The 24,591-nt window shown below is 38.9% G+C and overlaps 2 protein-coding genes across 2 annotated transcripts in view; both read right to left on the reverse strand.

Moving 5' to 3' along the window:
• The window catches only part of dera (deoxyribose-phosphate aldolase (putative)), a 6,027-nt gene extending 817 nt beyond the window's left edge, over positions 1-5,210 (reverse strand). The window contains exons 1-4 of the mRNA XM_055006852.1: positions 5,053-5,210; positions 3,023-3,120; positions 2,091-2,238; positions 87-182 (exon numbers count right to left, since the gene is read on the reverse strand). Coding sequence (XP_054862827.1) covers positions 87-182; positions 2,091-2,238; positions 3,023-3,120; positions 5,053-5,083 — 373 coding nt within the window. The 5' untranslated portion in view covers positions 5,084-5,210. The remainder of the gene's footprint in view (positions 1-86; positions 183-2,090; positions 2,239-3,022; positions 3,121-5,052) is intronic.
• Positions 5,211-6,002: 792 nt separating this feature from the next.
• On the reverse strand, positions 6,003-24,265 carry hmga2 (high mobility group AT-hook 2). The gene is made up of 5 exons (XM_023286515.3): positions 23,759-24,265; positions 22,451-22,537; positions 17,724-17,774; positions 13,169-13,201; positions 6,003-10,207 (listed from the first exon to the last, which is right to left on the reverse strand). The coding sequence occupies exons 1-5, from the start codon at positions 23,864-23,866 to the stop codon at positions 10,163-10,165; spliced, it is 324 nt and encodes a 107-aa protein (XP_023142283.1). The 5' UTR covers positions 23,867-24,265; the 3' UTR covers positions 6,003-10,162.
• Positions 24,266-24,591: the final 326 nt, after the last annotated feature.

The following is a 24,591-nucleotide window of genomic DNA, read 5'->3' on the forward strand; positions in this document are numbered from 1 at the left end:
CCTACACTCAGTCACACTTAAGTGCACCATCAAATTCCCTGCAGTAAAGTGTTACTACAAATGTGACTCAATTTCAGGTGACTTACCTGAGGCAACAGGAAGGTTGGAATTGGCTGCTTTTAGTGATTTGACAGCATCAGCCACACGAGAGGGGTACACACACACTGCTGCAGTGGTGATTCCTGAATCACAACACATCAGGGAGCAGAGCGATGAAAAAGAAACATCATGAACTGGTCTGTGTCTCCCTCTACAGGTTGAACTCATATTTGACCAGTCTGACATCCTCAACAGGCTGCAGATCTGCTTCAAGACAAACTGTACTGTTCACTCTACAATTCTACAATTTTACTTAGCAGACGCTTTTATCCAAAGCGACATACATCTGAGAGTAGATACAACACAAGCAAGGATCTAGTGAGGAGAAAACAACCTGGATAAGAGCCATAAAACAAGTTCAAGTGATAATAGGACCATGGTGTCTACAGACAGTGCAGACGAAATAAGAATTTTCATTTATTGTATTTGCAGTCTGTCAAGTGCAAAGGTGTTCAGTGAAGAGCTGTTTTTTTTGTCTCTTCTTGAAGACTGAACAGAATTTGGTAACTTGTTCCACCACTGGGGAACCACAGAGGAGAAGAGTCCAGCTATGGACCATCCCTGTTGTGGTGGTTGGATCAGGAACCTTTTGTTGGCTGAGTGTAGTGAGCAGGAGGGAGTGTAGACCTGAATGAGAGAGTTCAGGTAGGAGGGAGCTGTTTTCATTCTAGTTTTGAATATAGGTGTCAGAGTTTTGAATTTAATGTGGGCAGCAACTGGAAGCCAGTGAAGCAAATACGTTGAAATAAGCACTAACCCACTACAATCTGTCCAACTGTCTGTTTGTGTTTAGTTACCTGCCTAATTTATTCTAGCAAAGTCACCATGTTCCCCCATCTCTGCAATTAACTTGGGGGTAGAGTGCTATTATCACAGAGAAATATAATCAATAAGATAAATTAACTGTGAAAGTATGAAAACAACACCCAAGTTCAGATAAGACTCTATTAAGTATTTTTGTATTTTTCAAAAAACAAGTTAGTCAGTGAAAAGAAGATTAAATGGTCATTTTGATACCTGAATTAACTATTTAAAGCTAAAACTCTTTATTTTGTAACATAGTAAACTGAATGACTGGGTTATGCGCTGTTGGCAAGAAAAAATAAGACATAACATGTCAGCTCAGACTCAGGAGAAGTGACATTATTCTCATACACATAAAAAATTCAGTTATTTTCAATTAGCAGAAAAATCATCAATAATGAACGTGATCATCATCTGGGCTTAATCTGCTACTTTTTTTCTTTATGAGTGCAGTCTATTTGCCATTTAGTTGAAAACGTTAAAAATATTTGATTGCTTCATTCTTTCTGCACTTTCTTTAACTACAGAATGCAGCTGATTTATTTAAATTGATGACCATGTATGAGACACTCTGCAGGCATCAGCACCTCAACACACAAGGAAACTGAGACATGATCTATAGTGATAAGGCTGAGTGGAAAACATTTACATTTACCAACTTGACTTCTGCACAACACAAATGATGGTCCCAACCCCATTAAGAAGGCAAAAAATTCCACAAATGAACCTTGACAAGGCACATCTGTGAAGTGAAAACCATTTCAGGTTCTACCTCATGAAGCTCATCCTGAGAATATCAAGAGTGTTCAAAGCAGGAATCAAAGCAAAGGTTGGCTATTTTGAAGAATCTAAAATATAACACGTTTTGACTTATTTCACACTTTTCTGTTTACTACATAATTCCATATGTGTTCATTCATAGTTTTGATGCCTTCAGTGAGAATCTACAATGTAAATAGTCATGAAAATAAAGAAAAAACTATTAAATGAGAAGGTGTGTCCAAACTTTTGACTGGTAGTGTAACTCTGTACTCCACACCTCATCCCTCACATTCCAAACCACTTTTATCCAATTGGCAAAATACATTTTTTTCCTAATCCTAATCCATATTTAAAACATAAATAATAAAACATCACAGAGTGGCCATATCAGTGAACAGTATGTTAAACAAACAGCAGGAGCAGACCTTTGTCATGCATGTCTATCTTCTTTAGTAGGTCGTATCTGACAGGCTGGATGGCTTTCATAGAGAGACGATGGACGTTGGATGGTGTATCATCTCCAGCCAGAGTTGTCAGGTCGATACATGTTACAGCGTTCAGCAACCACGCAGTCTGCAGGACAAAAAATAAATAAAAAAACAGAAAATGTCACTCAAAATGACAGAGAAGGGTCTTAATTTTTCTCCATCTTCTGAAATAAATCTCACTGTTTTAGAAAAAAGTCTAACAGAAAGCAGCGTGGACATTAATGTGAGACTATTTCCTTAGATTCAGTGACAAATACTCTGAGACATTACATATTTGTCACGCTTAACATTTTGTCATAGTGTAAATACTATTATTTTCTGACTACACGTTTAATATTTGATTTTTGTTTGGGAGTTGCACACAGTTGTGCAGAACAGAGAAAAATAAGCAGAGATAAACATACAGGTACAGACATGTAAAAAAAAAAAAAAAGTTTGGGGTCACCCAGACAATTTAACATTTTCCATGAAAAGTCACACTTTTATTCATGTGCTAACATAACTGCACAAGGGTTTTCTAATCATCAATTAGCCTTTCAACACCATTAGCTAACACAATGTAGCATTAGAACACAGGAGTGATGGTTGCTGGAAATGTTCCTCTGTACCTCTATGGAGATATTCCATTAAAAATCAGCTGTTTCCAGCTAGAATAGTCATTTACCACATTAACAATGTCAAGACTGGATTTATCATTCATTTCATGTTATCTTCATTGAAAAAACGGATTTTCTTTCAAAACTAAGGACATTTCTAAGTGACTCCAAACTTTTGAGCGGTAGTGTGTCAAAGCAGTATGGGGTTCTTGTCATCATGTAATTATGGACACTGCAACATACACTGGCTGCAGTTCAATAAAAAGAGCTCACCTGCCACTGCTTCTTGGGGGTCTTCTGTCCTTGGATACGTTGAGCCCTCTTCAGAACAGACTGTGGGTTCACTCTCACTTTGCATATCTTTTTCAGGTCTGACATCCAGCAGTCGGTAGGAATATAGAAAAAAGTACACTCAGTGCATATAAGTATGTGGGGTCATTATTTTTTTTCCTTTAGTATTTGTAATAGTTGCTTTAATCAGGGGGCAAACATATTCTAAATAGCATATGGGTTGTTCCAACTCAAATCATCAAATATTTTATAGCAGTTTGAAATTATTTTTCCATAAAATATGGAAAGGTCTTTCTGAGATCAAAATATTTTTTTACACATTGAAATTTGTGGCTATTTTTGAATAACTTTATCTCTAGTGAGTCAGAATTTAAAACATTGGATCAGTAGGTGAGTAGATGAGTGAGTTGAAATATGAAAAGAACAACTGATGCCATTATAATAAGTCTCATTTTTAAACACATCAACAAAAAAATACATGATGCAGAAGACAACTAATGATATTTTCTGAACCATTTAGTGTAAATACAAACCAAAATACACACAATATTTTATAATATGGAATACTTTGACATGCAATAACAGAGAGTCAGGAGGAGCTTTTCCCCTCAAGCTGTCAGGACTGTCAACTCTGACCTCCAGTCAGCAGCTCACAAACAAGGATCAGAAAACTGTACATATTACAACATTCCACATGCACATCAGACTGCACATCCACTACCTCTTGCACTGTGTACATTTCATAAATATGTCCATTTGACCTGTCTGTATTTCTTGTATATTATAGTTTTACCTATTTGTATTATTTGTATTTTTCTCTAGTATGTTATATTTTTATCAATTTTAACACTTGTATTGATAAAGCCTGGTGGACAGTCACTGCATTTTACTGCTACACTGTATGTGGATGTGAAGAATAAAAAAATCTAATCTAATCTGATCAACATTATAAAAATATGAAAAATAGAAGAGGACATAGCTTTGCTCTACCCATTCTTTAATCTGTTCGATGATGTTAATTCCAGCGTTTCATGTTATTCACTGTTTTCTTCTTCTTCTAGCAGATAAAAAGGTTATGCTAACAGGGTTCCATGTATAATAATTATTATTTAAAATATTATGTTCATTTAAAAAAATGTCCCCGCAAGTACAAGAGACATCAATGAAAAAAAATAATACAGAAAAAAGGAAATTAAAATTTCATTTTAACCGTTTTATTTGAATTTGGTCATCAGAGGGGAGGACGAGAGAAAAATGGCATTTTAGGGGGAACTCCAGAGTTATTTGGTATTTTAAAAACATTTTCAAACACTCTTTTCTCCTAGTTTTTTTTTTAGATTTGGTCTCAGGACAAGTGCATTTACACAGCAACTGCATGTTTTAGTATTTTCTACATGGATCATTTGAAATTTGATGGGTGGGGCATAAAATGTCCTCCAATTCTGGAATGAGCCTCATCGCTCTGTTGTCAAAACAGAAAGCCAAAGTAGCCACTGTGTTTGAACCCTGTCTTGTTTTCATTTGACCACATTAGAAGCAGCACTGAGCTCCAGTCAGCTGATCAGGGTGATGGGAGTCACGCGGACCCAGTTACAGTCCTGAAGGGTCTGACTGCAGGTCCAGGAGGAACATACTGCAGGAAGACAGAATGTCAAATAGAACACTGCATGGAGAAAACTTTGTGCTAGCAGTGTTTCTTTAACTGCTATTTCACGACCTGTGTGTAAAAAGTTAAGCTGTACAGTAACATGCTTCTGTTCTGCAGGTCAGTTACCTCTGTGTTAATTATTAAACTGCAAAAAGTTAAATCTCGGATAATTTAACTATTTTTCTTGACTGTTGTACTTTTAGTATTAAACGCTGTGAGGTGGCATTTTGTCCAAAGAAAATCCCAGAATTATTAGCTAATAATTGAAGGCTTTGTAAACAGAGATCATCACACGTGTTGTAAAGTGACATCCTTTCAGCGCCAGATGTTTCAGAACAGGTTTCCTCTACAGGGTTCTACTCACCCAGCACCGTGCCTGGATTCCTGGCCGACATATTTACAGATCTACACAATGTGTCTCTACTGACATTAACAGCAAAACATCAGCCCGACGTCTGAACTCGACCCTAAACTAACCACTTCCTGACTACAAGCAGCCTGGCGTTAAGGGGAGGGTCCTATAGAGCTGCACGTTTACAGCCTTTATTCCAATATAGCGCCACCAACAGCAGTGGAGGATCACTACAGTGTGCGACTTCAGGGCTTAAAGCAGGGCTGTCAAACTGATTTTAGTTCAGGTTCCACATTCAGCCCAGTTTCATCTCTAGTGGGCCGGACCAGTAAAATCACAGCATAATAGTCTAAAAGTAACGGCAACTCCATTTTTTCCCCTTGTTTTAGTGCCAAATGTACATTCTGAAAATATTCTCTTTTAAGGAATTATCTTTTTACAAACCGTCATGAACAACTTGAAATTTCTTCACCAACATTATGCCTCAGTTTATCATTTACACATTACAATTTACAGATCAAAGGCACAAAAAACATTTAGTCACAGGTATCTGGTACTGAATGATATAGTATGTTACTTTATGATCAAAACGACAAGTCAGACAAAAAAAAAAAACAAAAAACAACACACCAAAGACAAAATACTACAAAAACGAGACACAAAATGACAAAAGCAAGAAACAAAGTTACTAAAAATGAGACAAACGACATGAACCAAACAAAAAAGACACAAAAAATTTTGATAAAAAAGTTACAAAGTGACAAAAGAAATGGACAAATGACAAAAGCGAGACAAAAAAAACAGAAAACGACAAAAACGACACATAAAACAACAAATAAAGCGAAATACAAAATGACAAAAATAAGACAAAAAACACGTGAGACAAAAAGGAAACACAAAGCGACAAAGTCAGACAAAAAACAACCAAAGCGAGGCAAAATATTACAAAAATGAGACACAAAATGACAAAAGAACAATGAACAATCTAGTATTGTACTTTATGATCAAAACAACTTGTCATGGTCTAGAAATTATCTTAAATTTACAGTTTTACAAATTTACAATCTGCAAGTTAATGTCATCTCAGTCATTTTTGCACTTTACAAAGTCGTCCCGTGAGCCGGATTGGACCCTCTGACAGGCCATTTTTGGCCCACGGGCCGCATGTTTGATGCCCCTGACTTAAAGGATGATTCCACTCAAAGTATACTCAGAAATTCTAAAGTTTATTTAAGATGTACATTAGCAGTCAACAGTTGGGACACACCTTCTCATTGGTGAATGAGATGGTGCTGCAGTCCTAAAATACAGATCATATCTAATGTCAGAATAACTGAAAGTGAAAGTAAACCAACACAATCATTCCATGTCAACACTGGAGGTAGGTATTCATTTAGATCAGCCTGTTTGAGGTATTGCACATATATAAGTAGTACACAACTCTTAGAAAACCCCAACTAACTTAACTTGAAGCTAAAAACAACAAATAAAACAGCTATATATTCACATCATGTATTGTCTTACAAACTAGATGCTTATTAACTTTAACTCAGTTGTGTAAATCACTACAAAATAAATTCAAGTTAACAGGTTGTCCAAAAAAAAGTTACAGTTTGTAAATGTGGGAAAATATGCTTCAGTACAATCTTTATAATCAAATTAACATTGTGTCAAATAAGAAAACAGCACTTAATACATGGGCTGTTACTGCTTTCTAGATAAAAAAAACCAGACCAAAGTAAACCTAAAAATGTCAGGTAACTCAGTGCCAGGTGGAGACAAACTCTGTATAGCGCATTTTAAAAAAGTTTAACTTTTTTATTTCATTCTTATGCCAAATTTACATTTATAATATACTGTAAAAACATTTAAAGATATGCCCTCCGCACAAAAGCAGTGGCATACTGTAGATTATTGTGATATGAGATTATTCATATTAAAAAACTAATTTTGGTTTAAGTAGTTTTGAGTTCAGTCATTTACTTTTTTAGGGAATAACCATATGGTAACACTACAAAAAAATCAAATAAGGACATACGGATATGGAAATTGAGAATGGAAATTCAGTCACATTATTAAGTTAACACTTCCCTGCAGCTTTGCAACAGAAGGTCAGCAGACAAGTGATCAAGTAAATACTTCAGTTTAAATGTCAGAAAGACCAGACTTCAGCACAGACAATGTTACATCACGTACATAATGAAGAACATAAACATCATGGCCAGTGAGAAACTCTCATTCTCCTTTTGTAAGTGCATCTTTAGTTTTAGTGCCTTCTCTTGTTGGCTCTGCTTCTGGGTTCAATGAATGGTTTATCAAAACAATGGGCAAATGTATCCTCAGCACAGGATAGATGGTCACAGGTGTGAATAATAAAGCTGGTGCAGTAAAAAGTAGAATTTTCTTTTAATGTCGATGCACATGTCTCTATCATATCTAACATTTGCTTCTTACTGAAGGGTTTACCTGACTGAAATAAACAAAAACTGCAGACAACTACCATTCCCCCATGACAAGACAACAAACACCACAACCTTGCTTCAATGTATAAAGTTAAACCACATTATCAAATAGAAGAATACACATTGCCTTCCCGCTCACTGGTATGCATAAACTTAGCAACAGCGTTCATGAGTTGGTTGTGCTGAGTTAGAGGTCGTTTGGAATCATGAGAAGATATTATATATGAGTGACCAGCAAGCACTGGTATACCATCAGGTTTCCTGAAAGACAAGGCTCCTGAGACTTAGAGTGCAAGAGGAGCCATCCAATGTGATGGACTGCTGAATTCAGGTAGCAAGCATGTTATGAGGTAATGTGTGATTTGTTCTTGTAGTTTTGTTCTTGAGGCTTTTTGTAAAACAGACAAAGTCTGTGAATGTCTTTGCATATTGTAATAAATGCTAAAATGCATTGTTGAAGCTAGATAGAACATATATAATGAAGCTATGTCCATGAGCTTGTTCATTTAAGTCAACAAACAACAACTACAGCTGTCTAAGGAAATGTCAACCAGTTTGGTTGAGAATTAATAACATCCTTCATCTTGTTCTAATGCAACGCTCTGCTGGGAAACCCTGAGTCCTGACAGTCATGTGGATGTTTGACATGTACCACCAACCTAAACATTACAGGACAAGCAACTCCCCAAACCCCTAACCCCCCATGGCAACAGCAGTCCTTGATGCCAGTTTCCACCCTCAGCAGGACAATGCACCCCAACACACCACAAAAACTGCTCAGGAGTGACCCGGAGAACACGACAGAGCTAAGCTGTTAACCTGGGTTCCACACTCTCCAGATCCAAATCTTATTGAGGATCTGTGGGATGTAACAGGATCAGCCTGATCTAGGTAGGTCCCACCCTGTAACCCACAGGACCCACAGAATTCACTGACTCAAAAACAGCTTTTATCCCCAAGCTGTCAAATGTCTGCTCCCTCCCCCAAAATGACAATATCACATATCACAAGTGCAAAATCTATGTCAGTGCAATCCATATTTCATGTGCAATAATCATGTGTAGAGTAGGTCTCTAACCACAAACAGTTTCCATACTGTATATTTGCTCTTATGTTGTATATATTTTAAGTTTTCTCTCATGTTGTATATATTTTAGGGTGTGTTATATAGTCTGTTTTCAATGCTGCTATTCAGAGAGTACCAAACCGATTTTCATTGTTTTCTGTAACAGTGACAATAAAGATTTATTCTATTCTATTTTATTCTATTTTTGTTTGCAAACTGCCAGTGGACTTGAGCCTATCCCGGCTGGCATTAGGTGTTTGGCAGGGTGCATGCTGGACATTTCACTGTTCTACCACAGGACTAAAAGACAGACTGACTGAATAAAGTTATAAAGTTTATTACTTGGTTAGACTGCCTTTTATACAAATTTAACAATCATCCTGAACACTGCCCTGTGCACTGAAATAATAGCAGACAGTTTTGTCTGACTTCTAAGGTCTAATTTGTCCAATGAGTCAGTAAATCCAGCCTGCACCCTGCATAGCCTTTATTATCATTATCATTAATCATTTCAATCATTACCATTTCAATAAAGGAATTCAGTTCAGTCATAGATTTCAGCAACTAATCCCCAACTAATGGTTGGTTATTGGCATGACTGGCCTTGGTTATATGAGACACATGAGCCACATTGTCAAGGAAAACTTTTGGGACCAGGCAATACTGCAACCTATGACAAAACTTTGCACTAGGTGCTGTTTCCACCCTGCATATTATTCGAAAGAACAACCAGAAGAAGATGGATTTACTGTAAATGTAAAGTGGTCTCTATGAGGACTTGGCCAGTGTGATGGATGACTGAGGCACGATCTCTGTGTCCTCGTCTTTGACAGTCTAACACCAATTTGGGTGACAGTGAAGCCGGCAGAGGATTGGTTTAGTTTCAAAGATAAAACAGATATTTTGAACAGAAGGCATTTGTTTTGCATTTCTATATGACAAAACCAGATTGTTCTAGTGTCTTTTCTGCTGGCGGTAATTAGTGCATTAGTCAACAATCATCAGCTGTGAGAAAGACTATCTGTGTGTGCCTATGTCAGAGAGATAGAGAACTAGGGTGACACACTGAGTGAATATGATCAGCACCTCAGTCCTGTGGTGTTCAGAATGATGAGCTGGTGGTAACTCTCTCATTCACTTAGAAGATGATTATTCACTGAGGATCCTAATTCCAAAATTAGGGATGTGACCCCACTAACACGTGTCTGTCTGTGATTCTCTTTAGTTTACTCTTGTTGAGAAGGGTACGTTTGTTATACGTGAGTAATGAGATATCCGCGTGTTGTCTGTTTTAATGGGTAGGTGTTAAGATCTATTTTTATCTGCCATACAATTAGTAAACATGATATTTTGGTTTTTTTATTTTGGTTTTTTTATTATGTTGCTGCATTCTGAATGGTCGAGCTAAAACTGCAACAAAAGAATTTAAAGATTCCGACAAGTACTCGACATTTCTTCCTGTTAAGCAACAGATCAGTGTAGATGCACTCATAGAACTCAAAACTGAAAGAATTAAAAAAAAAGTGGTTAAGGCAATCTTTTTCCTTTGAAAGACCTGACAGTTGAATGAGGTAGAGATTCATGGTGTTGAAGTCTAGTCCTCCTCTGGGGACTCTCCTGTCTCTTCTTCTTGTTCTTCCTGTAAATCAAAACAAGATGGTCTATGTCATTTAAACTCTTTTTGATCTTTTGTAATACCTATTTCATTCCACGGAGTCTTCCAGTGTCACTTTATGATGGCACAACCAGTGTTCCTTAGTCATTTGTTTACGGAGTAAATGAAGCAGAGTCATTCATTCTGTGTCATAAAATAAAGAGATAGGCTTGACAAGAAATGGCCCTTGATAAAGAATCTTTATACTGCAATGATTCTGATAACCATGGTAAACACACTCATGTTATGCTTTGCTTTTTCTTCCTTCATTTGTATTTCTCATAGTCATAGGGCTTATGTTTACATTTACTACACGACTAGCTTAAAATGGCACATATTGCTTTTAAGAAAAGTTTGGCTATTAAAAAAATCGAACAAACATTACCCGAACAGTCTTTAACATTTATTATGTGTTTTACTACCGTTTATGCAGTAGCTGCTGTCATGGTATGACTCTACAGATGTGTCTCATATAATTAGAATATGGTGGAAATGTTTTTCATCAGACCTTGTTCAAAGTGAATTCTGTATAAATTTGACCCATTACTTATAAACTGAAATATCTCAAACCTTTCTTTGTTTTAACCTTGATATCGGCTTACAGCTCATGAAACCCTCCCAAAATACATCTCAAAATATTAGAATACTTCAAACGATCCACAAAAATCCATTCAAAAAAAGGATCTATAATGCAGAAATTTACAAACTCTGAGAAGTATGTTCAAGTATTGTCTGTTAATACTTAGTCAGGGCTCAATTTACTGCAGCAGCACAGCTTGGCATGGAGGCAATCAGCCTGTGGTACTGCTGAGTTGTAATAGCTGTCCAGGTTGCCTTGACAACTATCTTCAACTCTTCTTTATTGTTGGGTCTGGCTCGTCCCATTCTCTTCTTCACAATACACCACAGATTTTCAATCGGGTTCAGATCTGGTGAGTTGGCTGGCCAGTCTAGCACTGTAATCCCATAGACAGTGAGCATTTCTGAGTGGTTTTAGCAGTATAGGGAGATGCCAGATCTCCAACAAACTCTTCAACAGACAGAAGCATGTAGCGCTCCAAAATCTGATGGCAGCCGGCAGCGTTGACATACACACACACACACACACACACACACACACACACACACACACACACACACACACACACACACACACACACACACACACACACACACACACACACACACACATTCACACACATTCACACACACTATGCACTTTAACCACTCAGATTCAGGACTCTGATGTTTAAACCATGTGATGATCTTTGAATGTTGTGATTGTTTGTCTATGAATGATTTCTGAATGCTGTTGCTGACTTCATGCTGTTTTTGTGTTGATTTTGTGCTGTTTTTGTGTGCATGGAAGAGATGCCAGTCTGAATTTCATTGTACTTGTGTAATGACAATAAAGAATTCTATTCTATTCTACTTCAGACTCACTGCACATAAACTGAAATATGTCAAGCCTTTATTTGTTTTGATAGTAATGGCTTACAGCTCAGATGCTGAGGTTGTCTTGATAGCTGCCTTCAGCTATTGTTTATTATTGGCTCTGGTTCGCCCCATTCTCCTCTTGACAACAAGGCACAGATTTTCTGTGGGGTTCAGATCTGGTGAGTTGGCTGGCTAATCTAGCACTGTAATGCCATGGTCAGTGAACTATTTCTGAGTGGTTTTGGCAGTGTGAAGAGATGCCAGGTCTTGCTGGAAAACAAAATCTGCATCTCTAAAAAGCTCTTCAGCAGATGGAAGCATGTAGTGCTCCAAATACGATGGTAGCCAGCTGCACTGATTTTGGACAGATTATGCATGATGGACCAACATCAGCAGACAGCATGGTCCCCCAAATCATCACTGACTGCAGATACTTCACATTGGACTTCAAAAAACGTTGATCCTGTGGCACTCCATTCTTCCTCCAAACTATGGGACCTTAATTTCCTATATGAAATGCAAAATTTACTTTCATCTGAAAAGAGGACTTTGGACTACTGAGAAACAGTCCAGTTATTTTCTCCGGAGCCCACGTAAGACACTTCTGACATTGCTAGATGTTCAGGAAGGACTTGACAATAGGAGTTCGACACTTGCAGCCCATTTCCTGGACACATCTATGCATGGTGGCTCTGAATGCACTGGCTCTAGTCTTAGTCCACTGCTTGTTAATCTCCCACAGATTCTTGCATCTGCTTTTCTTGGACATCCTCTCAAGTCTGCAGTCATCCCTTTTACTTGTGCACCTTTTTCTACCACACTTTTTCCTTCCAGTTAACTTTCCATTTATATGCTTTGATACAGCACTCTGTAAACAGCAGCCCTTTCAGCAATGCATTCTTGAGTCTTACCCCCCTTGCAGAGGGTGTCAATAATTATCTTCTGGACAGCTGTCAAGTAAGCAGTCTTCTCCATGATTGTGGTTGTGTGTACTGAACCAGACTAAGAATTTAAAAGCTCTCTGCAGGTGTTTTGAGTTAATTAGCTGATTTGAGCCCTTCTCAGGACTGTGTGGGACTGTCTGGGGGTTCTTGATTGATATCTCTGTGGCCCTCTGTGAAATATTCTAATATTCTGATATTGATTTCTCATTAAAGTTAAAACAAATAAAGGCTCAACATATTTCATTTTGTGTATACTGAGTCTAAAAGATATACAGTTTTCCCTTTGAGCAATGTCTGCTGAAAAACGTTGAATGTTTTCTACCATATTCTAATAATATGAGATGTGCCTGTATTTGAGAATGATTACAGAGTAATGTAGAATATGTGTGTATATAGCCTGAATTTAGCAAAGACATTTAGTGCATACAAAGTAAAAAGTTTGAAGCAAAGAATAACAGTCTAATGAGGATTACAAAATAATTCATCTTACAAGTGTATATGTCTGTGTGTGTGTGTGTGTGTGTGTGTGTGTGTGTGTGTGTATACTGTCTTTGAGATCTCTTACTTGAGCTGGCTTTTTCTGAATGACTTGCTGTGGCTGCAAAAAGAAAAGAAGGGAAAGGTAAGTGTTGTTCCACTGAATATCATAAACAAAAAGAAGTTACCTCTTCCAGCGGCGTCCAAGGCAGCAGCCAGCCAGAGGTGCTCCACATGTGCTTTTTATCTTTTAATTTTTTCACTTCTCCTGCATTATATTTGAAGTATTAGGCTACATTTGTTATAAGTAGAAGAATCTGGCCCCAGACTTTGTTTCAACATTTTGTCATTTTGGAAATACTTTTCAATGGCTGCTCCCCGTTGGTGATCCTGTTTCCACACTGACTGTTACCTACCTCTCTTTGGATTTGTTTCATCATACCCGCACATACCTCCAAAGACACGCATTCCTGGATTATGCAAATGACATCTCTCACCTCACTCGCCAAGCTGCTGTCAGCCACGTGGCTTAGTTTTGCTTTCGGGGTTACCTTTGTAATTATCACTCCTGCTCAACTACTTGTTTATTGTGCTTCTCTGCTAATTTTGCCTTTTGTTATCTCAGCATTCTTGTATAGACGCTGAGCAGTTTGACTTCTGTGTTTCTGCTCTGTTCTTGTGCGCCTGTGAATTCTACTATCCCCCTCCCGTTTACCTGTCCAAACCTTGTTATACTCAGTTCTGGTTAGTTCCCTGCTCTGTATTTATCCTGTCTTTTAAGATTAAGTCTGCTTTGTATTTTGTGATTCGCATAATGGCTTTGTCTCCCTCCTGGGCTTCTAATGGTAGTTCCATGGTACTTTTTTGGCTTCCATGGTACTTCCTGCGTAGTTGTGTTGCCTGCAGCGTAATTCCCTGTATTGGCCGTTAGTGTCTCTAGTCCCAGTTCCCGTTATCGTGTATGTGTGTGTTATTGTAAATAAATTGTTAAATCTTCAATCTGTGTGACATGTCTCTCTGTCTGCACTTGGGTCTCTGTACAAACTGTGACATTACGACCTGCTCAGGCAGGAATATGTTGCTGCAGGTGGATGCTCCACTAATGGTCTGGATCACCAACTACCTCACAACTTTTTCACACTTTGTGAGGCTGCAGAGGGCCAAGTCAGAAACAATACTGGAAAGCATTGGTGCACCTCAGGACAGATTCCTGTCACCCTCTTGTTCACTCTCTACACCTCTGACTTCAGATACTGTTCACAGTCCTGCCATTTGCAGAAGTTCCTTCCTTAGTGGGCTGTATCAGCAGGGGGCAGGAGGCTGTGTGGTGGACAGCTCTGTAATGTTTCATCAACCACCTACTGTTTAACATCCCAAAAACTAAAGAGTTAGTGGTGGATATCAGGAGGTACAGGACCACTCAGAGCCCAGTCATTATCAAGGGAACAGAGGTGGACATACTCAAGGATTACAAGTACCTCAGTGTCTACATAGACAATATGGACTAAAAACACAGAGGCTCTTTAAAAGAAAGGTCAGAGTTATCTGTTTTTTCTCAGCAGAGTGAGATCTTTAAACATGTGCAGTACTATGCTGCAGATGTGTTATCACTTGGTGCTGGCCAGCATCATTTTCGATGCTGTAGTGTTCTGGGGCAGCAGGGTAAAGACAGCTAATGCTAACAGACTCAACAAGGTCACCGGGAAAGCTGGTTCTGTCCTGGAAGTGTAGCTGGAGTCTTTGGCAGAGGTGTCAGAGAGACGGATGCTGAGGAAACTACTGCTCAGAGCAGCTTCAGCTGTAGCCTGGGACCATCGAGGAGCAGCACACAATGTCACAGGGGGACTTTGCTAACAGTGGCCATCCAACTGTGCAACTCCTCCCCTTTCTGTAGGAACGGCAGTTAAAATATGAATTGTTCGCATACTCCACCCATGGCAGAAAGATGCTCCAGACAGTCAGATTCTCAGAGGTGACACAGCACTGGAGGATCTCCAGCCTTGAATGGCCCAATAAGTCTGGCCATGGGATTGAGGATGGAAACCAGAGGTTAAACTGACAGTTGCTCCCAGGGCCTTGCAGAATGTTTTCCAAACCTCACCACTGCACCAGAGTCGTTTGGGGATCTGCATGGGCTGGAGGAGACTGGAACTGGACTGGTTGGAGGTTCTAGCATAACAGCAAAACCTAGAAATCCTAATTCTAATTCGAAGTCATTTGACACTTAATAGTCAAAATGATCCTTAATCATTAAACTTATGCCTATCATGATTATAAGATATTCATTGGAATTTCATTCCAAGAATTCCTAAATTGTCATCCATAGCTTCATTGGAATTTCATCATGGACATGTCCATGACATCATTATTGATTTGTGCAAAAATAAATCATACGCATCAAAATATGAGTAGATGAAAAGTCTACAGCACCGTTCAAAAGTTTGGGGTCTTCCAGAAAATTCCATGTTTTCCATGAAAACTCACTTTTATTCATGTGCTAACATAATTGCACAAGGGTTTTCTAATCATCAGTTAGCCTTTCAACACCATTAGCTAACACAATGTAGCATTAGAACACAGGAGTGATGGTTGCTGGAAATGTTCCTCTGTACCCCTATGGAGATATTCCATTAAAAATCAGCTGTTTCCAGCTAGAATAGTCATTTATCACATTAACAATGTCTAGACTGGATTAATCATTCATTTCATCTTATCTTCATTGAAAAAAAATGCTTTTCTTTCAAAAATAAGGACATTTCTAAGTGACCACAAACTTTTGAACGGTAGTGTGAGTATTTGACCAGATTGAGATACAGACACACAACTCTCTATATACATTTACAAATAGTCTTGCTACAATAATACCCCATTAAAAAAGAATGACTAGGATGGAACAGCAGGTCACATTGTACTTTTCTTCACTTCAGTCAGGTGAGCTGTCACACATAGTCACAGTTTATCAGCTGAAGTTCTTTATTTTGTTACTTAGAGGTGCTCCTCTACAATGCCACCATGTTAATGCATTGGTGAGGCCAACAACATGCCATGTCCCATGTCTGAAAGGGCTCAAGGTGCTAATTCATTTACAACCAAATGTAGATTTTTAGGTAGACATCAAGAGGTCAAGGAATCATAAATATCCATACCACATTTCATGGAAATCTGAATCTGTACCACAATAAATGTACAGTCTATATCCAGCAGTAAGCATGTCCAAAACCTCCACAATGACTTCTTTATCACAACTTGATTTTTTTGTTGTTTTTTTTATGTGCACTTATTATCATAACATTGTATTAATCCAAAGCAGCCGAATCAGACTGTCATTGACATGACTTTAATTTTTGAGGGGATTATGGAACATCACATATGTAAACAGCAATCAAAGGTGCTTAACAAAGAGGAAACGTCAAATGAATGCACAAGTAATTATTTTAATTGATGTTGCATTGAGATATTTGAAAATGAAGATATTCCTAATTGGTCAAAATTTCAGATGTCAATATTTCAATTATGACCTTTAATTTGTTCAAAAAGGTTTGACTGAAATGTTCTGTAAATCATAAACCTTTAAGTATTTATAGTGGAAAAAAAATGTGTCGGCCCATAGATGAAACTGCAATATGTGTAAGTTTATGGTTCATTGTTGGTGTTTGTGTCAGCTGTTCTTAGCAATATTTGATCATATAAACAGGTTGAAGTTGTGTCATGCATCGCATTATGGTGAAGCTATTGTGACTACTTTCAATCTTCATTACAGGGAATGAGACACAAGCAACAGGCATGACATACAGTAGATGTGTGAGATGTTCAAAACTGCTACTTTTGACAGTTGAATGAAATCAACTTTTGTAAGTACTAAACATTACAAAATTAAACAAGAAAAGCATTCAGAGAACGCAGGACTCCGCCAAGGCTGCTCAGTCGTATGATTTCCGACAGATGAAATCTTTAAAAAAATTGTGGTCCACAGCGGTGGATTTGTTGTGGGATCACAATCATGTGATCGTCAGCAGGCAGCTGACATAGTGTTCACTTGTCATAGTTACAGTGACGCCGTGCCGCTATCTCACAATTATACAAAAATCTTTAACAAATCCGTGGATCCAGACTATAAGCTGCATCACTGCCAAAATTTAATCACTTGGTCCTTGTGTCATTTCTGACCTTCCCTGAAAATTTCATCCAAATCCGTTAGTCCGGATGTTGCTAACAGACAGACAGACAGACAGACAGACAGACAGACAGACAGACAGACAGACAGACGGCAGTCATCATATAACTCTGCTGTGTTCCTTGGTGGAGTAACAAACATTTGACTGTAGTTGTTGCTACCAAAGGTGACCCAACCAGTTATTAGCTTTGGGGTACAATTATTTTTTCATGGGATGATGTAGATTTTCAGTAATTCTTCATTAAACCATAGTTTTCAAACAGCATTTTGTAGGCTAACATTCAATAAATATTAGTTTGATCTGAAACATTTAAGTGTGACTAATATGCAAAAATAGATTTCTGTTACGGGGCAAATACTTTTGCACAGCACTGTACGTATTTGCAGTTCTTTTTGCTGACATTTGTTCCAGCTTCCAGCATACCAACAGCAGACACAAGCTCAGACCTGAGGAGAACCACTTGCTTACCCATTTCCTGGGTCGCCCCCTGGGTCTTTTCTCCTCCATTGCCTCAGTTTTCTGTGAAAACATAAAGTAAAGTATAACTGAAAAGTTTTTGTTGCATTGCCTCACATGAATTATGGTCTGGAGGGTTTTTTTCAAAGTTAACCATGTTTACTGTAGTGGATTATCTAACTAAAGAAGTTTCAAATTTCCACCAGTTGTATTTTCTATAGTACTGAACTGTAAGCAGCATTTATTTGGAAGGGAGGACAAACACAATCACATACCACAGTCACAAAAATACATTATAATTGTGTACATGAATTGTGAGAAGTATCAAACATATGGCATATGATTTGTAGAAAAACAGTGAACACTTACACTTTCATTTGAAATGGTAAAGTGAACTTGCTATATTCTACACCAGTTTCATCAGTACACAGACTATAGACGATTCTTCTGTTGTCTTAAGATGACAATTCCAACAATTGTAAAGATGCAGTACACAGCATGTGGTACATGGTACAACAGACAATCGGCTGCATGATGCTCTGGATGGACACCTGTATGAATATAACATCCCATTTTACTGCACCCCCAAAATAACTCAAACTTCGCCAAGCCTTTAAGAAAGAGTGGGACAACATTCCACAAGCCAGCATCGACAACCTTAATTACTATTTGCTTCTTAATATATCAAAAATTAATAAAATTTCCTTTGATGTTTATCTACATTCTGCCTAGATCAAAGACAATTGGTGTCCAAATCCTCACTTTCAACATTAACAAAGCATCTTTTATCATCAAAAGTTATGTTGTACACTGAAATGAAGGAAAACATTTCTTTTATGTGCTTGAAAAAGACCAAGTGTGGTCAAATCCCTAATAAATCATTGGACCTATGTGAGCATTCATGCCATTTCCAGTACCAAGTCTGGTGTGGATACACCGCACCACTAAAAACTGTTGTCTTTGTCATTAAATAAAAGCAAGCTATTAGCTTGTGCCAAGCAGGAAAGGAACTAGTTAGGAGCCTCCCAAGACAAGCATAAGAATACAACACAACGATGATGTGATGTTCAGTAGCAGGTATCTGTCATGGCTTATTACACTGCACAATGGCAAGATAATCTGTGTACTGTAATCCCAGTTCTCTGTTTGCGATGCTGCATTTTTAATGTGGAGATTTAATGGTCTGAAAGGTAAAACCCTGTTGAATTAATCATCAGTGTGCTTTATGTGTCTCAGCAAAGCAAGTGTGCAATAGCCCTAAACAGCAGGGATCTGACGTGGAAACCTACCATAAATGCCACCTTTTTTAAAAGAACAAAAATGTTTGTGAGAGTAAAACCATAAGACCTCAAAACAAAAAAAATAGGCTGGTAGGTTTCAAATTCCATTCTTTTGCCATCACTTAAAAAAGTCATTGGCTTGGAGTCAAAATTCTTTAATCGTGTTACTTTTTCAATTCCAGAAATTTGTACAGAAAAGTCTTAAGACCTTGATGCTGTCAATAATGGACCTTTTGAGTTTTCACCAACGTTGTTGTTGTGGTAGCGCATTGTTCACCATAAAACAGTAAAGTGTTTTTGAGGGGCTAGAGATGCTTTAAAACTCACATAATTGGCATCAGAAGGGTTTTGTTATGTGATGTGGTTCTTGGGTTTGTGGTGTGACAAGGGAGCTTTAAAGCAGCCCTAACAACAGCATCAGAGAAGCCCTCAAGGTACATTTCACCAAGATTTCAAAATTTTAAGTTTACAAATTATGCATTATTTCAAGAAAGGTGTACAACATTTTATGTTTTGACGTAAGGTAAGTAATAGTCCAGTCAAGAACAATTTCATTTTCTTATAGATGCCTGTCAGAGACAGCACACGTGATTGGTATAGGAAAGAGAAGTCTTAAAGGTGTGAACTGACCAGGGTTCCTCTCATCTGAAAAGACTGATATCTTCATTATTTATCATAACAATGCCACGTGAGACGAGACTAGATTATTGTTAGAGCAGACTGGCTCACTTTTCAAAGTGCTAGGAATGTTTATAATGGTTCATGATGGCAAAAGAGCACTAAGACTTCCGTCATTCTGAGCTTAAAACCGCTTAGTCTTAGAATTACCTGCCCTGTCCTCTCTGGGATGCATCACAACCCAAATGTTATTTTGATATTTCGGTAAAATTCCAAACTATTCCCTGGATCAGTTTCTCTGTAATCTTGTCTTACTCATCAGCTTGACTTCTCATGCACACTTCACTCGATGCGTGTACACAAACCTGTGAGCGTGATGCTGAGGTGTGGCTGCATGGTTCTATCAACATGGAAGCACAAAAACACTGGCTAGTTCCCGTGTTTACATATGTGTTCTTGTTGGCCATTATGTTTTACAGGTTATGCAGTAGCTAGTGGACTAGTATAATGAAAAAGCATTGTTGCGAATTCTTCTTCAGTAACTGTACAGACTGTGAATGTAGATCATTTCTGTTTACGCTGGTTTATAAGTTAACTACATGAGTTCTGTCTTATGGTGCTGAGTCGACTAAATGCATGAAATAAAAAGTGCGCATTTGCGCAGGTAGTCTGCTGTGAAGGTGATTATTCTCCAGTAGGAACTTTGATGCACGTATCCATCAATCTAGTATCTATACGCCTCTTAATCCACATTAGGGTCATGGGGGGCTGAAGTCTATCCCAGCTCACTTAGGGTGAAGGCAGGAGACACCTGGACAGGTCACCAGTCTATCACAGGACTACACATAGAGATAAACAATCACACTCACATTCACACCTACACTTGTCCCCAGTGTCTCCGGTGTCCCGGTGTTTCTTGTGCTCCTTGAGACGAACCATATCACCACTTCCGGGCTTGTTTTGATCAGCATTACAAGCTGGCTATAAAGCGGACAGCAGAACTACAGCAGTACCACTGAAGCTGCGATCACCAAGTCCGTTCATTCTTTCTTTCTTTTGGGATCTTTTTTTTTCAATTTACCGGGAGAACGGAGGACCTTCGGCACCGGGAACTATGAGTGGACACAGGGACCAGCCCGGTGAAAGCTCTGGCTCCCAAGAGCCCACCGGGGCCGCGGACACACTGAAGAGGAGACCTGGGAGACCAAGGAAGATCCACAAAGTAAGAGTGACTGCTGTTCACTGAATCTGCTCTGAAAGAGACAGGAGTCCTGTCTGTCACTGAGAATCTCATTACACACAGTGGGATCAAGGTGGGGTTTAAATAGAACACAGTCCAGACACCTCACTATGGTGGGAGAGTAGAACTTTAGCATTGTGTTTTGCCATGCTGCTCTCATCTTGTGGCAGTCTGCCTTAAAATGTGTTGAATTTGTTGCATTTGTTATTGATTGTTTGGGTGTACAGTCCACCCTTCCACTATGCACCTGACCTGAAGCTCCACAAGTTTCCAGCAATTTACAGCTGGAGGTTGTTTTTCCAACTATACTGCTGTTTAAATGAATATATCCATCCATACTAATTATTAATGTATGTATTCCTGACTTTGGCTAATGTTTACAACTGAAAAGATGAGTAAGAAGAGGAAAGTGAGGATGGATGTATTTGTGCAAATTTTCCATGAGTTAAATCAGGGGTGTAATGACTAATGAGGGTTCTAAAGGTGCTTATATGAATATATTTACAGAGGTTATTCATCAGTGAGTTACAGACCCACAAAAAATTCACACCACAATCATGTCCATTTACACAGTAGACTACACTGTTACTGTGGGTAACAAAAACCAGACTGTTTTATAAAGGTATGTCTCAGAAGTAATCCTCAGCTAATTTTTGAGTAGCCTGGAGTTTGATTTGAATGTAATGTACAATACATTTTGAAACAAGAAAAACACTCACAGAGCAGTAGTCCGCCAAGGCTGCTCTGTCATTGTATCATTTCCGATGGATAAGTCCTGATAATTCCACAGCAGTGGATTTGTAGTAGCATCACAATCATGTGATCATCAGCAGGCAGCTGATGTAGTGTTCACTTGTTGTCATAGTTACAGTGGCACCGTGCCGCTATCTCGCAATGATACAGAAATCTTTATCAAATCCATGGATCCAGACTATAAGCCACATCACTGATCTAATCAATTGGTCCTTGTGTCATTTCTGACCTTCCCTGAAAATTTCATCCAAATCTGTTTATCTGTTTTTGAGTAATGTTGCTAACAGACAGATTGACAGACAGACCAACGCCAATCATCACATAACTACTCCACCTTCGAGGAGTAATGAATATAGATGATTATGCAAATACAGAGATCCTAAAGGAACCATCCAGAACAGTTTGCCTTTAAATTGTGTACAATACACAGAAAAGGCAAAGAAACTAAAAAAAAAAAAAGGTTATTGTTTGGATGAAATGGAAACAAAGAAACTTGACTTGGAGAACTTCAGCTCAGAACTGGGTTAGACATAAAACCTGAGAAACACTGACACTGTGATCATTCTTATTGACTGTAAATTATACCATTTCTCCTCCCATTTTTAGCATTCTTTCAATCTTCTTTCTATACATGTGGATGGCCTCAATTGTAGATGAAAAATCCAACATGTTTAGTTCATCCTTATGAGAATCATTGGCACAGACTTGACCAGAACAATTAAAACTTTACAGTTACTGGTCCATCGTGTTTATTTGTTGAACCATGCACTGCCATAGAATGTAAATTAATAATGTTGCCAAAAGTTACCTTAAGAAACATGTGTCATTCTGGTGTTTGGGCTCCTCACCTTCTGCGCTGCCTTGGAGGGGCCCTTGTTCTTACTTCCTTTGGGGCGGCCCCTCGGGCGCTTTGGGACAGGCTCTCCACTGGGCTCCTAAAAGGAAGGCAGTGTATGGCATGAATGTCAGGGGTACCGAGGACAGGAAGCAAAGATTAGAACCCAACTACATTTTTGAATATTAGATTATTACTTCACCAAGGAATGCGGCAGAGTTACGTGACAACCGACATACGTTTGTCTGTCTGTCTGTCTCTCTGTCTGTGTGTTAGCAACATTACTCAAAAACAGACGAACGGATTTGGAAGAAATTTTCGGGGAAGGTCAGAAATGACACAAGGACCAAGTGATTAGATTTTGGCAGTGATGCGGCTTATAGTCTGGATCCATGGATTTGATAAAGATTTCTGTATCATTGTGAGATAGTGGCACTGTAACTAAGACAACAAGTGAACACTACATCAGCTGCCTGCTGACAATCACATGATTGTGATGCTACTACAAATCCACCACTGTGGAATTATCAGGACTTATCTGTCAGAAATGATATGACAGAGCAGCCTTGGCGGAGTACTGCTCGCTCTGTGAGTGTTTTTCTTGTTTCAAAATGTATTGTACATTTCAATCAAACTCTAGGCTACTTAAAAAATTAGCTGAGGATTACTTCTGAGACATACCTTTATAAAACAGTCTGGTTTTTGTTACCCACAGTAACAGTGTAGTCTACTGTGTAAATGGACATGATTGTGGTGTGAATTTCTTGTAGGTCTGTAACTCACTGATGAATAACCTCTGTAAATATATTCATATAAGCACCTTTAGAACCCTCATTAGTCATTACACCCCTGATTTAACTCATGGAAAATTTGCACAAATACATCCATCCTCACTTTCCTCTTCTTACTCATCTTTTCAGTTGTAAACATTAGCCAAAGTCAGGACTGCATACATTAGTGATTAGTATGGATGGATATATTCATTTAAACAGCAGTATAGTTGGAAAAACAACATCCAGCTGCAAATTTGTGGAAACCCGTGGAGCTTCAGGTCAGGTGCATAGTGGAAGGGTGGACTGCACACCCAAACAATCAATAACAAATGCAACAAATTCAACACATTTTAAGGCAGACTGCCACAAGATGAGAGCAGCATGGCAAAACACAATGCTAAAGTTCTACTCTCCCACCATAGTGAGGTGTCTGGACTGTGTTCTATTTAAACCCCACCTTGATCCCACTGTGTGTAATGAGATTCTCAGTGACAGACAGGACTCCTGTCTCTTTCAGAGCAGATTCAGTGAACAGCAGTCACTCTTACTTTGTGGATCTTCCTTGGTCTCCCCGGTCTCCTCTTCAGTGTGTCCGCGGCCCCGGTGGGCTCCTGGGAGCCAGAGCTTTCACCGGGCTGGTCCCTGTGTCCACTCATAGTTCCCGGTGCCGAAGGTCCTCCGTTCTCCCCGTAAATTGAAAAAAAAGATCCCAAAAGAAAGAAAGAACCCTCGGACTTGGTGATCGCAGCTTCAGTGGTACTGCTGTAGTTCTGCTGTCCGCTTTATAGCCAGCTTGTAATGCTGATCAAAACAAGCCCGGAAGTGGTGATATGGTTTGTCTCAAGGAGCACAAGAAACACCGGGACACCGGAGACACCGGAGACACCGGGGACAGCGCCCTCAGCTCCAACACGGACACAACACACCGCGGCACCGGGAAGGACCAGCGAGACCTGACAGTCTGTACGGAGCGTGTGGGAGTGTGGGAATACTACATCCAAAAGCAGGCTCCACTCAATGAGGATCAGGTTTACAAACAAAAGGAGAAAGAAAGAAGTCACCTCTGTCGTGGGAGGATAACACACCGGGGTAGGAGGGTCTGAGTGGAAGCAGTGAAAACACAAGGGGGAATCCTGGCTGCGGCCCAGACATGACAGGACATGGCCTTTATGATGTAAGTTCACATTTTACAGCTTTCAGTGTAAGACAACACCCATTAAAATTCACACGTGAGAAATATGGAGTGGTCCAGATCATTAAAGTGAAGAGATGTTGCTGCCACAAAACTAGAGGCTCATTCCAGAACTGGAGGACATTTTACATCCTACCCATCAAATTTCAAATAATCCATATAAAAAATATTAAAACATGCAGTTATAGT

Source organism: Amphiprion ocellaris, chromosome 21 (genome assembly GCF_022539595.1).
Source record: "Amphiprion ocellaris isolate individual 3 ecotype Okinawa chromosome 21, ASM2253959v1, whole genome shotgun sequence".
Taxonomy (NCBI): domain Eukaryota; kingdom Metazoa; phylum Chordata; class Actinopteri; family Pomacentridae; genus Amphiprion; species Amphiprion ocellaris.

What these genes read in the sequence shown, in the direction of transcription:
- hmga2 (XM_023286515.3), bottom strand. Translation starts at nt 23,866, where the DNA reads ATGAGTGGACACAGGGACCAGCCCGGTGAAAGCTCTGGCTCCCAGGAG. An exon ending in CCTCCAAGGCAGCGCAGAAG is followed by an intron (nt 17,775 to 22,450) that starts GTGAGGAGCCCA and finishes ATGTTTTCACAG; the next exon opens with AAAACTGAGGCAATGGAGGA. An exon ending in TTCAGAAAAAGCCAGCTCAA is followed by an intron (nt 10,208 to 13,168) that starts GTAAGAGATCTC and finishes TTTGATTTACAG; the next exon opens with GAAGAACAAGAAGAAGAGAC.